This window comes from Hemicordylus capensis, chromosome 2 (assembly GCF_027244095.1).
Source record: "Hemicordylus capensis ecotype Gifberg chromosome 2, rHemCap1.1.pri, whole genome shotgun sequence".
In the NCBI taxonomy this organism is placed as follows: Eukaryota; Metazoa; Chordata; class Lepidosauria; order Squamata; family Cordylidae; genus Hemicordylus; species Hemicordylus capensis.
The window spans coordinates 164836538-164852476 of NC_069658.1; the positions used below are offsets into that span (position 1 = coordinate 164836538).

The following is a 15939-nucleotide window of genomic DNA, read 5'->3' on the forward strand; positions in this document are numbered from 1 at the left end:
GTGTGGTGTTGGACTAGGACCGGGAAGACCCGAATTTGAATCCCCATTCAGCCATGAAGTTCACTGGGTGACTGGCCAGTTACGTATCTCTCAGCCTAACCTACGTCACAGGCTTGTTGTGAAGATAAAAATAAGCATTTATACCGCTCTGAGCTCCTCAGAGGAAGAGCGGGATATAAACGTAATCAATAAAATGGCATGGCTGTTCATCCAAGGTGCTTGGCATAATGTTAGCCACAACAAGTAGGATTTACCAATGTACCTGGGGAGCCTTCCTCAGATGGTCTACCAATCATGCAATCCTCAAGGGGTTGGCTACCATGAGGCACCTCCTCCAGTTCCTCCAGGAAGGACTGGGGTTCCTCTGTAAACATATTCAAATGCCAGGCTTCCTCCCTGGTGGGACTCATCCCAGATCCCCTTCTGAACCGCACTACGCCTCCTATCTTTACAGCTTGCCTTTCTCATAGCGGTCACTTTGGCCCGCAGGGTGTCAGAGCTCCGTGCCCTGTCGGTGCATACGAACTGGTGCATTTTCCCCCTGAAGTTTCTGTTGGGCTAATTCCGGCCTCCTTTTTTCGCTCAGAGGTGGCCTCACCTTTTCACATGTCACAAGATGTGGTTTTGCCCTCGCTTTGCCAAAAGCCGCTACACCCAACGGGGTAGGCCTGGCATAGCTTGGCCGTCCGTAGATGTCTAAAGATGTACATGAGACGTACAAAACATATTTGTACCACAGAATCACGTTCTGTTTCCTCTTTGCCTCGAATGATGGGTCAGGCTGTTTCCCTTGCCACCATAGCTCGGGGGCTCAGGGCTTGCATCGCCCTGGCTTATGAATCCCAGTACCTTAGGGCTCCCATGCAAGTGTTTGCTAATTCTACCAGGGCCAGAGCTACCTGTTTTTCCCCTAACACTCCTATCCAGGATATTTATAGAGCAACTACCTGGAGGGCTCCTTCTACATTCACCAGACTATATGAATTGGACTCCTTCACCTCTGCCCAAGCAACATTTGGGAGGCAGGTTCTCCAGCTGGTGCTTCCTCCAGAGACGTGGGGTGCTCCCTCCGTAGTTGGGGCTGAGGGTTGTAGTATGTCCCCTTACTGAGAGGTCCTTGGATTGCAGCAGTAGAGAATGGAGCATTGGTTCACTCACCGTGAAGGCTGCTGCTTCTTGCCGCTGCATCCAAGGACGTCTCGGCCCTCCCTTCAGCACCCGCGCCTCCTTGTATCTAGGGCACCTTTGGGAGTTGTTTTTTCAGACTGTCTGCCAGTTGTTCCTGACACTTTAGGGTTTGTTCTTTGTCATGGTTTGTGGTTCTGCTTGTTCTATGTTTACTGATCAGTGTTTATCTTTGAGGTATTCTTTGCCTCTTGGCCTAAAAGAACTGGGTGGAACCAGGCTCCCCTGGCTCCACTTAATTTGCATAGTCCTGCCTTCAAGCCATGTGGAGAAGCAGAATCCACACTGAGACATCCTTGGATGCAGCAGCAAGAAGAAGCCTTCCTGATGAGTGAACCAATGCTCCATTTTCCACATTATGTCCTATTTCACCTGCTTGTGACGCATTGGAGCACTGGGGTACTGTAAGGTGCTTTGAAGTCACTGATTTGACACCTAAGAATTCTCTAGCTGCCCTTGGGCTAGCCACAAACTGACTTCCTGTCTGCAGTGGTGGTAATCCTGGATTGCTTAACAGGGCTGTTTTAAGATTACCAAGTTCATGTATGCAGGTTTTTTTGTTGTTGTTGTTTTGCACACTTGGCATTTATACAATGCAGTTCTGAAGTACCATGATGAACCGTTTCCTATCCTGTGCAGAATTGGAGTTCAGTTCATCATGACTAAACTGCACATTTGAGTAACACCCCATGGCAGTTCCTTGCTCCATGTGAATGCTAGCACTTAGCCCCTGATTCTTGGCCATGTGCCTTATGCACTGAACACTTGAGCTGACAACAGTTAAGATTATTTGGGAGAGGACCATAGCTCAGTAGTCTCTGGTAATCTCCAGTTAATAGAATCTCTGGGATCAGGGTTAGGAAAGGCATGAATGAGGTGGAGAGAAACATATTTTTCTCCCTTACTCACAACATTAGAATCAGGGGTTATCACATAAGAACAGCCCTGCTAGACGGGCCCAAGGCCTGTCTAGTCCAGTGCCTGTTTCACACAGTAGCCCACCAGATGCCTCTGGGAAGCCCACAGGCAGGAGCTGAGGGCATCCCCTCTGCAACTGGTATTCAGAGGCATCCTGCCTCTGAACCTGGAGGTTCCCATGACGCTAATTTCCAGGAAATTTAGCATGCACAAAAGGAAATACTTTTTCCACACAGTGTATAATTAATCTGTGGAATTCTCTGACATAGGTGATGGCCATCAGCATGGATGTTGTTAAAAAGGGCTTACACAAATTCATGGAGGACCAGCCGTATCAATGGCCATCAGTCTGGATGGCTATAAGCTACCTCCAGAGGAGTTGCAGGGGAGTATAGCAGTTGTGGAGGAGCAACAACAGGAGAGGAGAGGGAGCATGCCTTCATCTCCTGCTTGGGGGCTTCCCGGAGGCCTCCCTGAGCCTCTGTAAGAAGTAGGGTGCTGGACTAGATGGGCCTTGGGCCTGAACCAGGAAGGAGGCCTTGAAAGGTTGCTGCCAGTCAGGGTAGGTAACACTGGACTAGGCGGACGAATGGTCCAGCTTGCCACAAGGCAGCTTCATATATTTGCTGTTGCTCCTTAACTGCCTTATCACCTGTTCAGCCCCCTGACCTTCAGCTCATTCACCAGCGAATCAAGGAGAATGTAGAGGTGCTTCAGGACTTCAGTAGCAAGCGAGAGGAGGGTCGCTCTCGGCAGGAATACCTGACCCTTCTGCATCGGGACCTTTCTGCCTATTACTCCTACAGTGACTTCTTGATTGGAAAGATGATGGAGCTCTTCCCACTCTCTGAGGTACTCTTGTTCTAGTAGCCCAATTAATCTGATGCCCATTTAATTGAGTTTTAGGGTTCCCCATCATTCTCTTTATAACTAAGCAGGCATACATTTAATACAGCTCCAGCAAACTTTGATATAAGATCTGTTGTTATAAGTTGGTAAGGGTTGGGGGTTACATGTAACTTGAAAAGCATTCAGAACATGAAGCTGCATTCTGTGGGAGAAAGAACAAGGTCCTCCTCTTCCCCCCCCCCCCACACACACACTCACACTTGTACACATACTCAAATCCCTAGAGGGATTATGAAGAGTGCAGGGGTTAAGATCTCCTTTGGTGTTGGGGAAACAGGGGGGATGAATGGAGACATGTGGATGGAATAAGAGTTGCACTGGCTCAGTTCAGACATTATGCCAAAACCATAGTTGTGTTAACTGTAGTGTGGATTACACTTCCAAATGTATAACAGGCAATGTATCTGAGGCTCTTTACCTTGGAAAGGAGGCAACTAAGGGGAGTCATGATTGAAGTGTATAAAATTATGCATGGAGTGGAGAGGGTGGACAGAGATTTTTCTCTCTCACAACACTAGAACCAGGGGTCACCCCATGAAACTGAAGGTTGGGAAATTTAGGACCGTCAAGAGGAAGTACTTTTTCATACAGTGCATAATTAATCTATAGAATTCCTTGCCATGGGATGTGGTGATGGCCACCATCTTGGATGGCTTTAAAAGGGGCTTAGATAGATTCATGGAGGACAGGTCTATCAATGACTACTGGTCTGATGGCTGTGGGCCATCTCCAGCCTCGGAGGCACAGTGCCTCAATACCAGTTGCAGGAGAGAAGGCATGCACATACCTCTTGCCTGTGGGCTCCTCAGAGGCATCTGGTGGGCCACTGTGTGAAACAGGGTGCTGGACTATATGGGCCTCGTGCCTGATCCAGCAGGGCTGTTCTTATGTTATACCTTAGAGCTGCTTGCTTGCTTGCAGTTTCTGTTCTCTTGTTTTCATGAGTTCATTGCCATCTTCCTGGTGCAGCAGCCCTTGGAGGTGGGGCAATGGTTTGTCAATACAAGCATTGCAGCAGATCTAAGTTAGGACAAATGATGGTTTGCAACCATTTCGGAACATAGTTTCTGATTCATTGGCTGACTGCAAGCCACAGTTTGTCAGTTGAGACATCACACTCCTCAAGGTCATCTATGATTTGGCATGATGTCTGAATTGGTTGTTTCTTGAATGGACACAGGGAGGGTTGAACTGTCTAGGCAGGTACTTTGAAACATTCTCATGACTGGTGCTTTGTCTGAAAGATGTAGAAGGTTAAAGAAAGAAGGGAGAACAATTGAGAGTACTTTGTTTACCATATATCCAAGGACAAACCTTTCTTTCATTGGAGATACAGAAATCAAAACTAAAAGTACTTAGCACAATATTGAGTGCTCTTTGAATCATAAAGTTGGTTTCAGGATCTTTCTGTTGGGCACATCCCTTGAGATGGGATGGAGGTACAAAACAGTTGGAATGCACCTTTGTAGGTGGAGCAGAATTCCATTTGGGGTGTGTGGGGCACTTCTCCTTATGGAAACGACACAAAAAACCCGGAAGCATTCACTGGAATGTCGGCAAAAAGGAGACCACATCTCAAGATGCTGTGAAATAGGAGATCCTGTTTATTTCTGGTAGATGGTACATGCCCAACACATTTCAACCGCAAGGCTTTCTTCAGGGCCAGCTATATACTGTAACCATACAAGAGATCTCTGTTTTAAAGTTTGCTACTTGTAAATGTCAAGCTATTAGTGACAGATCTCTTATGCATAGGACATATAACCTCTACCAGAAATAAAAGGATCTCCTATATTTCATAGCATCTTGAGACATGATCTCCTTTTTATTGGAACTTCTCTTAAGGGTGGGTACCATGGGCACCAGTTAGCATTTCATTCATGTCCAGGGGCAGTGAGTGTTAGAACAAGATTATGGTTTCTTGTGATAGTTGCCCTTCTAAAGCCCTTGGGATGGGGCAGGTATTGATCCACTCACTTTGTGTTTAACTTGCATTGACCTTCCTCCTAAGGGCTATGGTGCCTGGTTGATTAATTTGTTTAGATTGAGCTGTTCTTAAAAATTCTTAAGAACATAAGAACAGCCCTGCTGGATCAGGCCCAAGGCCTATCCAGTCCAACATCTTGTTTCCCACAGTGGTCCACCAGATGCCTCCGAGAAGCCCATAGGCAGGAGGTGAGCGCATGCCCTCTCTCTTGCTCCCCTGCAACTGGTATTTATCTTACCTTTGAGGCTGACTAAAAAAATGACTATTCTTCTGACTAAAAGAATGTTCCCAATTAGGCAACATAGTTCTAAAACGTGAATCTGGAAAGCCTTCACTAGGTCTTCATGCATTTTCCTTCTTTCCTTCATAAAGGAAGAGCCTTCCTCCTGAAGAACAAGACCTTGGTGGCAGAAAGGAGAATAAGAGATGCCTGCCTCCTTTCACCCCTTAGAATAGGGCCTACTCTAACTTTCTCAAGAGGCAAGCAACTGTGCTTTACCCAGCTTTCTCTATCTTGCCATGCTTGACTGCAATGTTTCCTTTTGGGAGCAGCTAGTCTCCATCCACTTGCTGTGCTCAGATTTCTGTCCTCGAGACTATGCCCAAGCTTCTCAGAGCTCACTCGGCTACCTTCTGAACACATTTGCATGATCTCCCCCTTTTCCTTGCAGTTACTTCTGCTAGAAGGGTTTACTGTGTGGCTCTACCCATCAAGCTGGGCCTGTGTATTCAGCAAGGATAACTTAATGTTGATGGATATCATTTTATTCTTAAGTTACCTGCACATTCCATAGGTCTTGAGAGAGATGCCTCCCTTGTTGTTGTCCTAATAGGGAGTGGAACGTCTTGGATATGTACCAAACACTCAGAATTTGCATCACCAGAACTTTGGACTGCAGGCACTCAGAATCCGTGATATGTTGGATTTGAGCTTTCTGTCCAGGAGAAGGTCTTCCTGCCTACTAGCCTAGGGAGCAGCCTATTTTAGACAGTTACAGCCCACTCAGTGCCGAGAGATCCTCTTCTGGCTTCCTTCTCCTCCCAACATTTAACTGGAAGATACATTTGCAAGGCAGCTACTCGGGCTTCAGTTTCCACACATGTGGTACTACAGTATTACATCATGACTTCAGCTGGTTCTGTCTTTGGGCATAGGGTACTATCATACTGTCTGCACTGGATAGGCCAGCCGCCCAGGATTGGCAGGTGGTGGTGTTCAGTGTGCCCTTCTAAAGATTCTTTCCTTCACCAAAGAACAACAGAACGTTGGACCTGGTTCAGTCTGAGCCTTTCTTCTGTACAGTTGAAAGGTAGAAATTCTGCCCCATCCTCTGGTGCCACAGATAAGGGAGGAAGATGTCCTTTCTGACTGTTGGCCTTCAGGGTAGTACTTAAGACTCGTCCTGGATTTGGGGACACTCCCAGTGTTTGTTCGTTCATTTATATTTGTATACCACCCCAAATCTCTGTATCTGGGTGATTTAAAGCAAAATAAAACAGAAATTAAAGCCTTAGAACAATTTAAAACCACAGGTCTAGTTTAAAAGCTTGGGTGAATAAATGTGTCTTCAAAGACTTTTTAAAAGTTGTCAGAGATGGGGTGTCTGCCCCAATTAAGCTGGTGGTAACTGCAGATGAACTTCTCCAGATGATCTCAATGTGCGGAGGCCCTCATGGTGAAGAGGATATTCTTTTAAATACCGTGGGCCTAAGCTGTTTAGGGCTTTATAAGTTATAACCAGCTACTTATATTTTGCTTGAAAACTTATTGGGAGCCAGTGTAGCTCTTTTAATATAGGAAATAATATGGACTCTTCGAGACGACCTGGAGACCAACCTGGCTGCCATATTCTGTAACAGCTGCAGTTTCCAGACAACGTACAAGGGCAGCCCCACACAGAGTGCATTGGAGTAGTCACGTCTGGAGGTTACCAGCATATGTACCGAGGTTGTTTATCTGAAGAAATGGATGCAGCTGGTGTATCAGCTGAAGCCGATAGAAAGCACCTCTGGTCACTGCCTCAACCTGAGACACCAGGGAGAGGTTTGGGCCCAAAAGCACTCCCAGACTGCGTGCCTGTTCCTTCTGGGGAAATGTGAACCCACCCAAAACCAGCCAAAACCCACCCAAAATTGTCTCCTGAGTTCCGACCCCACACAATAAGTACCTCTGTCTTATTTGGATTCAGTCTGTTGGTTATCCCTCATCCAGCCCATCACTGCTTCCAAGCAGGCATTTAGGGAGGTTATGCCTTCTCCTGATAATGTTGACATGGAGAAATAGATTTGGTTGCATCAGCATACTGATAATACCCTGCACCAAATTTTCTGATCACCTCTCCCTGTGTTTTCATGTAAGTATTAAAAAGCATTGGAGATAATATGGAGCCCTGGGGGACGCCATACAAAAGTTCACATTTTGAAGAACAGTCTCCAAGCGATACCATCTGGAATCTGCCTGAGAGGTAGGAGCAGAACCAGATTTGTGTGTGTGTTTGAGTCTATTTTGAATAGAAATGGTTTTGGCTTGGGGTCTATGTTTCACTCACACCCATGGAATGTGTTTGAATTTGGGGGGATTGTTCTTCTAGCTTCAGTGCATTTGAAGCTGGTAGAGGAGCTTCCCATCCAGAGGAGATGGAAAACTTTCTCTCTTTGCCCTGCCCCTGGAGAGAGGAGTTGTCCTTTCCATACTAAGAGAAGAAACAAACACATACATCCAGCATTCTTTTTAAAAAAAATTCTCACCCTCCTTGTCGCCATCTGGTGGTCCAGATAATGTGTGCTCTCCTCTCTGTGCACTATGGAGCAAGTTCTTTTTTTTCCTTCTCCTCGAAGAAAGACTGGGAAGGGGGATGGATTAGGAGGTCCCTCTCACTTTTTCTAAGGCTAGTCTCCACAGCAGACTGGCACAGATTTTTGGGCTGCTCTGTTTTGGATAACAAATGGGAAGATTTGAAGAAGAAAAATCTTTAAGGGGTCCTTGAGCCAGCATTGCAATTCTTAACCCCTCTTCTCCAAGAAGATAAAGAAGACACAGGAGGTATGAGTTTGTGCCTTGGGCTCTGCCTTGTGACCCTTGCCCTGAAAGCAGATCCATCCAGATTGGACAGTGGACTCTTCCCCTTTTCTGTTCAATGACTTGTGTTCCCTTACCTCGAATAGTGGTCCTCCTGTACTGCCCTTGTTGGAAGTGTGCCCCTTCCACCTGGAGGAATGCACAGGTGGTGGGGTGATAGATAGCCATCTGCTGTGGTGGGGCAGGCTGGGAGGAAAGCCTCACCTGGGAAACCAGCTTCAGGCCAAACCACGATGGAGCCCCTCTGAGCCAGGGATGTGCCTGCCATTGGGTTGCACTAGGCCTGCTCCTTGCTCAGGGCCGCCGTCTGATTGGTCAGATGGTACATTCTGTTTCAGAATGTGGGTATAATATAAGGGTTCTAACCGGGCTAACAGATTGGCTTGGAGGGCTGTCAGTCAAGATGGGCTGGATGAAGGATAACAAACTGAGATTGAATCAAAATAAGACAGACTTATTGTGTGGGGTTGGAACTCAGGAGACAATTTTGATCTGCCAGTTCTGGCTGGGGTCACACTTCCCCCAGAAGGAACAGGTATGTAATCTGGGAGTGCTTCTGGATCCAAACCTCTCCCTGGTGTGTTGGGTTGAGCCAGTGAAGAGAGGTGCTTTCTATTGGCTTCAGCTGATACGCTGGCTGCTTCCATTTCTTCAGATAAACGACCTCAGTACATATGCTGGTAACCAGGGTATTTAAGAGAATTTCTTCACTATGAGCCGCATTGCAATCATCTGGAGAAGTTCGGCTGCAGTTGCCACCAGCTCACCTGGTTCTTACTCGGGAACTGGCCTTCTCTGTTGCTGCCCTGAGACTCTGGAATGCGTTCCCTGCTGAAATAAGAGCCTCCCCATCTCTGACAACTTTTTAAAAGTCTCTAAAGACTCACTTATTCACCCAAGCCTTTTAACTAGACTTGTGGTTTTAAATTGTTTTGTTTTTGCTGTAAAGCACCCAGAGACAGAAGTTTGAGACAGTGTGCAAATGTAATTTTAAAAAAGAGTCCATCCTACAAATAGAACCCCAAGGACTCACTGTCTTGTGGGGTGGGTGGGGGCTGTTTCAGGCCAGTGTTCTTCATTGCAAGACCTAGGAGCCAGTGGTGGCCCCCAACAACCCTCAATGTGGCTCCCTAACTAACTGCTTATATTAGACCTGTTAGAAGCTTTGGCCAACGCTGAATCCTACCCACAGGCCCTTGACCCTAAAGCTAGCCCCCCCACTTTTATCACCTAAGGGTAGAGGCAGGATGGCATCGAAGACCTTTCTCTCTTTCCAGGCGGCTTGCAGCATGCATTACCGGGGCCAACAAGGTCCTTGGCAAAGCCCGCACTTGGAGGAATCCTGGCACACTCCCTAAGGGGAACTGCCACATTCTGGGCTGTTGGATCTAAGACTTCCTGTGCAGGGTGGCTACTTCGGCCTGCCTTCATTAGACCCATCAGAGTTGTCAACTTCGCATCCGCTCGAAGTAGTTTTTGGCTGAAGGGTGCTTTAATGTGTCTTGCAGTCCGAATTACAGGCTTCACTTGTTCCCTGCCTAAGAATATGGGGTACTGCTCTGTTTAGCTCCAGTGCCTGGGAGAACGGAGAGCTTGTTCACCTGACAGTGATCCAGTTCCTGCCTGGCTTTCTTCTTTCATTCTGGGCTCATATGTTGGGTTTATTCTCTGGATAAGACTAGAGGATTCTGGCTTTTCAATATTACATCAGTAGGAATTGGCTCCAGAGATGTGCCTCCTAATCCGTTCCCCGGCTTAAGTGGGGGGGAGATGACTCCAAGTGGGCAGAGTGGAGAGCACCCAGTGTCTGGGCCACTATCTAGTGAGCAAACCAAAGAAAACTTTACAGATAAGCAAATGTGTTCCTATTTAATTTGTTTAAAACATATGCAAATAACTAAGGCTATCTTAGTCAGATATCAGCCCTGCTTTCCCTTTTCCTGAAGGTGGAGCTAAGCCCCTACAGTCGCTCTTCTTTTGATGGGGAAGGTTCTCACCCTTTTTGTTCTTCCTCTCCCTGCTTTAGCTGATTGACTTCTTGGAGTCCAATGAGGTTTCTCGGCCTGTGACCCTTCGCACCAACACGCTCAAGACGCGGCGCCGTGACCTAGCACAAGTGAGCACATGATCCGCCGCGTGCCCTTTTCTGCTCTCCTCCTGCCTTGGTGAAAAGGCTCCACTCATTTCTTCCTTTGTCCTGCAGGCCCTGATAAATCGGGGAGTGAATCTAGACCCTTTAGGAAAGTGGTCTAAAACGGGACTGGTTGTGTATGACTCCTCTGTGCCCATCGGTGAGTGAGAGGCTGCCTACCCCTCTCAACAGCAAGCTAGCTTCAGCTTCTCAGCGGCGGGTTTCTCACTGTTTTCTCTATGCTTTCCTCTCCACTGCCAGGTGCCACCCCAGAATACTTGGCTGGGCAGTATATGCTGCAAGGAGCATCGAGTCTCCTCCCCGTCATGGCTCTTGCCCCCCAGGAGAATGAGCGCATTCTGGACATGTGCTGCGCCCCAGGAGGCAAGACCAGCTACATAGGTACTGGGGGAGGCTTGGGGTGGGATGGGGCAATGGGTCCATTCTGGCTTGTAGGGAGGAGCGGGGCTGGAAGTGGAAGAGCACAGCAAAAGGAAGGTGAAGGGGAGGAATGTCTGTGTCCTGGGCCTGGAGTGAGATGCAAGGGAGCTGCCTGGCTGTCCTAACCCCCTTTGTGTGGTGCCCCTTTTACTCTGCCAGCTCAGCTGATGAAGAACACCGGTGTGATCCTTGCTAATGACAGCAATGCCGAGCGGCTGCACAGTGTGGTGGGGAACATGCACCGCCTGGGAGTCACAAACACTGTTGTAAGCCACTGTGACGGGCGCCAGTTCCCCAAGGTATATGGCTGCGGGAACAATGATGGGTTGTGGGGAGTGGGTGTCATGGATCTTGCAGCGCTTGGCCACCTGAGGAAGGTCCCTGGTTTGGAAAAGGTGGTCGAGTTGCTACCTTGCAACGCAGCCAGTGGGTGCACGGCTGTGGATACAGCAGGAGACAAGGTCACCATGGCTGCTCTCCCTGTTCAGTCATCGGCCCCATCCTTCTCCTGCCATGGCAAGCAGGACTCCAGGCGTGCTAGGCAGTGAGTGAGGGTGGGAGGCAGATGATAGCAATAGCACTTACAGCAATAGCACTTACATTTATATACCGCTCTATAGCTGAAGCTCTCTAAGCGGTTTACAATGATTTAGCATATTGCCCCCAACACTCTGGGTACTCATTTTACCGACCTCGGAAGGATGGAAGGCTGAGTCAACCTTGAGCCCCTGGTCAGGATCGAACTTGTAACCTTCTGGTTACAGGGCGGCAGTTTTACCACTGCGCCACCAGGGGCTCATAGCAGCTGATGATAGCAGCAGACAGGACCAGCAGCGACTTCCTCACTTCTCACCTCATCTCCCACCACAAAAGTTTGCATCTGATCTCCAGGTTGCAACCTGAGAGAGGAAAATCTCATATGGAACTGAGCGAGTCAGCGTATGGGACAAATGAGGATGTCCTGCATTTAGGCAAAAAATCAGATGCACTAGTATACGATGGGAGAGGTGAAAAGGATCTCAGGGTTGCAGTCTATCACAAACTGAACACTTTGGCAGTGTGCAAAAAAGGCGGACACTGTTATTATTTATTCATTTATTTAATTTATATATCACCTGGCACCGAGGATCTAGGCAGTTCACAACAGTAAATACAATGAAACAAACTGTTAAAATAATGATCTGAAACATTCAGAGATTACTAAAAGCCAGGCTTAAAAATGCATCTTAAGGGCAATTGTAGGCTACATTCATAAAACTGTTGTTGCCAAGTTCTGAGAAGTTATTGTTCTACTTTATTCCACATGGATCAGACCTTATCTGGAGGGCTCTGTCAACAGAAGTTCTGGGTGCCATACTTTGAGAAAGATGCAATCTGAAGGGAAGACAGTCAGAAGAGGACAACAAAGTACTGGATCTGTTTAGCCTGGAGAAGAGAAGACTGAGGGGGGACATGATAGCACTCTTCAAATACTACCTAAAGGGCTTTCACACAGAAGAGAACAAAGCCTTGTTCTCTGCTGCCTCAGAGAGCTGATCTAATGGGTTTAAGTTAAAGTAGATTTCAGGTGAACATTAGGAGAAGCTTCTTAATGGTAAGAGCATCTTGGCAATTGAATCAGTTACTGGGAGGAGGCGATCTTCCTTGCTGGAGGTCTTCAGACACATTGGACAGTCATCTGCTGGGAAGGCTTTACCTCTGAATTGCTTGCATCCACAGGAGGTTGGGACTAGTTGGCCAACAAGGCCCCTTCCGACTTGCAAGTATGAGAAACGTATTTCTGGATTTATTTCTCGTCTCTCTCAAGGTGCTGGGTGGCTTTGACAGAGTCCTGCTTGACGCTCCATGCAGTGGCACAGGTGTTATCTCAAAGGACCCCACAGTCAAAACAAATAAGGTGAACTGGGCCGTGATCACTGCAGGAGGGCATTGAGGGTTGAAGTTGCATGCAGAAAGTAGGGAGAGAAGAGAGGAGCTCTAGTTGAGCCACTGTGAGATTAGGCTGCTGGTGCTTAATATCCAAAAAGGTTGCAGAGCAGCTCTTAAAATGATTTCTGGAGAAAGTTGGCAGGAGCTGTGGAGAATCCTGTTTTCAATGACGCACTGCCAATATAAGGAATGATGGTATAAATGTTCCAAGTCTTCTAAATGAGGGCAGGGTAGAGCTTAACAGTGAGCATGCAGAAAGGCATGATGGCCATTTAAAGAGATGAATGGGTTGTGGGAGAAAATCCATGTACAAAGAACATTTGGAGAGGGGTGGGAGTTATTATGCTAATACCAAACACTAAGGAATATGGAGTGCTTGGTGCTAAGCAAGAAGTAGATACAATGGAGATGTTAGAAATCTGGGGGAATGGGGAGAATCAGTGAAACACAGATATTCCCAGATGCAAAATCTACAGGTGGTATGAGAAGGGCATATTTGGAAGTGGTGTTGCTCTGTGTGTCAAAGAGGGCAGAGATCCAGTAAACTAGAAAAATGGCTATTGACATGTCTGTCTTTCTCTCTCAGGATGAGAAGGACATTTTGCGCTGTGCTCATCTGCAGAAGGAGCTGATCCTCAGTGCCATTGACTCGGTCAATGCCGCCTCAGAGACTGGGGGATACATTGTCTATTGTACCTGCTCAGTCATGGTGAGTTTATTTCTTCTCTTGGTTCTCCACCCTGGCCTAAGTAGTGAAGTGGTCCCTGCTCTCTGAGATACTTTGAATAGGCTGACAGGCCATGCTCTGTGTTGACAGGTGGAGGAAAATGAGTGGGTTGTGGATTATGCCCTGAAGAAGCGCAATGTCCGCTTGGTGCCAACAGGTCTGGACTTTGGCAGAGAAGGATTTACCAGGTGTGCTTCTCAAATACTAAGAATGTATCATCATTTTAATGCTTTTCTCCTTGGAACCTCATAGTGTCTTCCTGTTCAACTCCTAGGTTTAAGGAGCGTCGTTTCCACCCTTCCTTGAAATCCACACGGCGTTTCTACCCTCACACCCACAATATGGATGGCTTTTTTGTTGCTAAACTCAAGAAGTTTTCCAATGCTATCCCAAAGGCTCAGAAAGGTAATGGATCAAAGTTGCCTAATCAGAGATTTATTTTGCTCCCAGACAAAACCTAAACCCACCACAATTGTGTAAGCTGGAAAGTCAAATTCATCCATTTATCCTCAAGCAAAATAGCTTTTTTTAGTGCCAGCTGAACTGTTTGGTGTAACACCCATAACGTATTAGGCAGATTCTCTTTAGCATTAGCAAGTGATAATATCTTATTTTGAGTTTGTATGAATTGAATAAATTATTTTATTTAGAGGAAGGGCCAAATAAACCTAAACTTCTTTTTTAGAAAACTCATTGGAATTTACTTACAAGTAAGCCCTGTTGGAACCAGGATACAAGTTAGGTATGCTGTTGGGCTATAAGTTTATTTTTTACATTTATATCCCACTCTTCCTCCATGGAGCCCAGTGTGGGTACATAGTTATGTTAATCCCCACAACAACCCTGTGAAGTATTGTAGGTTAGGTGCAACAGAAGTTATTGCCCCAGAGTCACCCAGTGAGTTTCATGGCTGAACGGGGATTTGAACTCTAGTCTTCCTGGTCCTAGTCCAACATCCTAACCACTACACCATGCTTGTGTACAAATAGGTGGGATACTTAATTTTTTGAGGCTGTTAGTTCTAATGTTAATATAATTGAGAGTGGAAGAAATTGCCAGAGATGGCCACTCTAACAAGTGGTAGCTTTTAGTTCAAGGTCTCAAAAAGGCAGCTATATTTGACATTATGCAAATGGGGTTCAGTTGAATAAATTAATCTGTTAAAGCAGATTAATCATCTGAAAATTCTTGCATTGGTTGACTGCTCTAGTAGTCTGTCCTAACTGGAACAGAAAAGGAAAGACCGGTGTGGAGGAAGGTGGAATACTGGGGGGACTGGAGCTTCAGAACCTTCAGCAGAAATTGGTAACTTAAAAAAAAAAAAATTAAAAGATCAGATTGTCAGGAGTCTGAACACCCTGGGTACCACACTGAAGACAGAAGCTGGGATTTGTTGTGCTCCTGCAGCAGTAAGTCAGTCCCCTGCAAAATAATGTTCCTTCCTGGCAGCACCACCTGCTGTGTGAGCTTTTTGTTTGTTTTTTGCTGCTCCCGCCCCATGCTTCCTTTGCTGCTCATGCCAGTGTTCGCTCCAGTGTTCTGGTCTTAACATTTGGTTCTGCTTCCAGACGAAGAACCTCAAGGGGAGCCAGGTGTGCAGACAGAAAAAGAGGGATCTGCTCCGGCTGCAGCTGAACCTCGGTTTCCAGGGAAGAAACATGAGGAGTTGAAAGTTAAGAAGCAGACTGCAAAACTGGAATCTTCTGCAGCAATAGCAGCGAAAGTGCAGGTGAAGGGCAACTTGAAAAGTGACAAACAAAAGAAACGGCTGCTAGGCGCACAGCGAGGCTCCCTCCAGAAGCGGCCCAGGCCCATGAAGGCTGCCCGGCCCTCCCATGGGGGTCTGAGGGCTCAGCCAACTCCCAGCAAGAAGCGCAAGGTGCACCGGAGCCACCAATAGGGGTGTTTTCTCCAGTAACTGCTGGCCAGTGCTAAAAAGACTGGTGGGAGATGATGTTGTCCAGGGCACTAGTTCTGATGAGAGCTACGCTGGGTTGGCTCTCATTCATTCTCCTTCATGCTGGGGCCTGCTTCCGACATTTAATTTACTTTTAGCCCTGTTTAAGGGCAGAGACTGTCTGAATGAGACACTTCAGTCATTAAAGATTTTGCCACTTTTTCGCATTCTATGTTTGTCTGGCATAGGATCGTACTTCTCCCACTTAACTGGCAGCATCCTCTTCCAGTCTTCTGCGTATGAGAGGTTATTTCCAGATGTCGGTTCTTCCCAATGTTATGAGCACAGGCGGTGCTCATGCTTGCAACTCCAAAAGTGGGGAGTACTGTCACTCACCCGCTTCTGCTGGCCACTCATGGTTCTGGCTACTTGGAGAGAGGAGAGCTGGTCTTGTGGTAGCAAGCATGACTTGTCCCCATAGCTAAGCAGGGTCTGCCCTGGTTGCATCTGAATGGGAGACTTGATGTGTGAGCACTGCAAGTTATTCCCCGTAGTGGATGGAGCCACTCTGGGAAGAGCAGAAGGTTTCAAGTTCCCTCCCTGGCTTCTCCAAGATAAGGCTGAGAGAGATTCCTGCCTGCAACCTTGGAGAAGCCACTGCCAGTCTGTGAAGACAATACTGAGCTAGATAGACCAATGGTGGGACTCAGTATATGGCAGCTTCCTACGTTCCTGT

At 47.1% G+C, this 15939-nt stretch overlaps 1 protein-coding gene across 1 annotated transcript in view; it reads left to right on the forward strand.

Annotated features, from left to right (window-relative positions):
- Positions 1-15423, forward strand: part of NOP2 (NOP2 nucleolar protein) — a 31719-nt gene extending 16296 nt beyond the window's left edge. The window contains exons 7-16 of the mRNA XM_053302794.1: positions 2756-2955; positions 10105-10194; positions 10282-10369; positions 10471-10611; positions 10810-10949; positions 12458-12547; positions 13166-13288; positions 13397-13494; positions 13581-13711; positions 14875-15423. Coding sequence (XP_053158769.1) covers positions 2756-2955; positions 10105-10194; positions 10282-10369; positions 10471-10611; positions 10810-10949; positions 12458-12547; positions 13166-13288; positions 13397-13494; positions 13581-13711; positions 14875-15206 — 1433 coding nt within the window. The 3' untranslated portion in view covers positions 15207-15423. The remainder of the gene's footprint in view (positions 1-2755; positions 2956-10104; positions 10195-10281; positions 10370-10470; positions 10612-10809; positions 10950-12457; positions 12548-13165; positions 13289-13396; positions 13495-13580; positions 13712-14874) is intronic.
- The last annotated feature ends 516 nt before the right edge of the window (positions 15424-15939 follow it).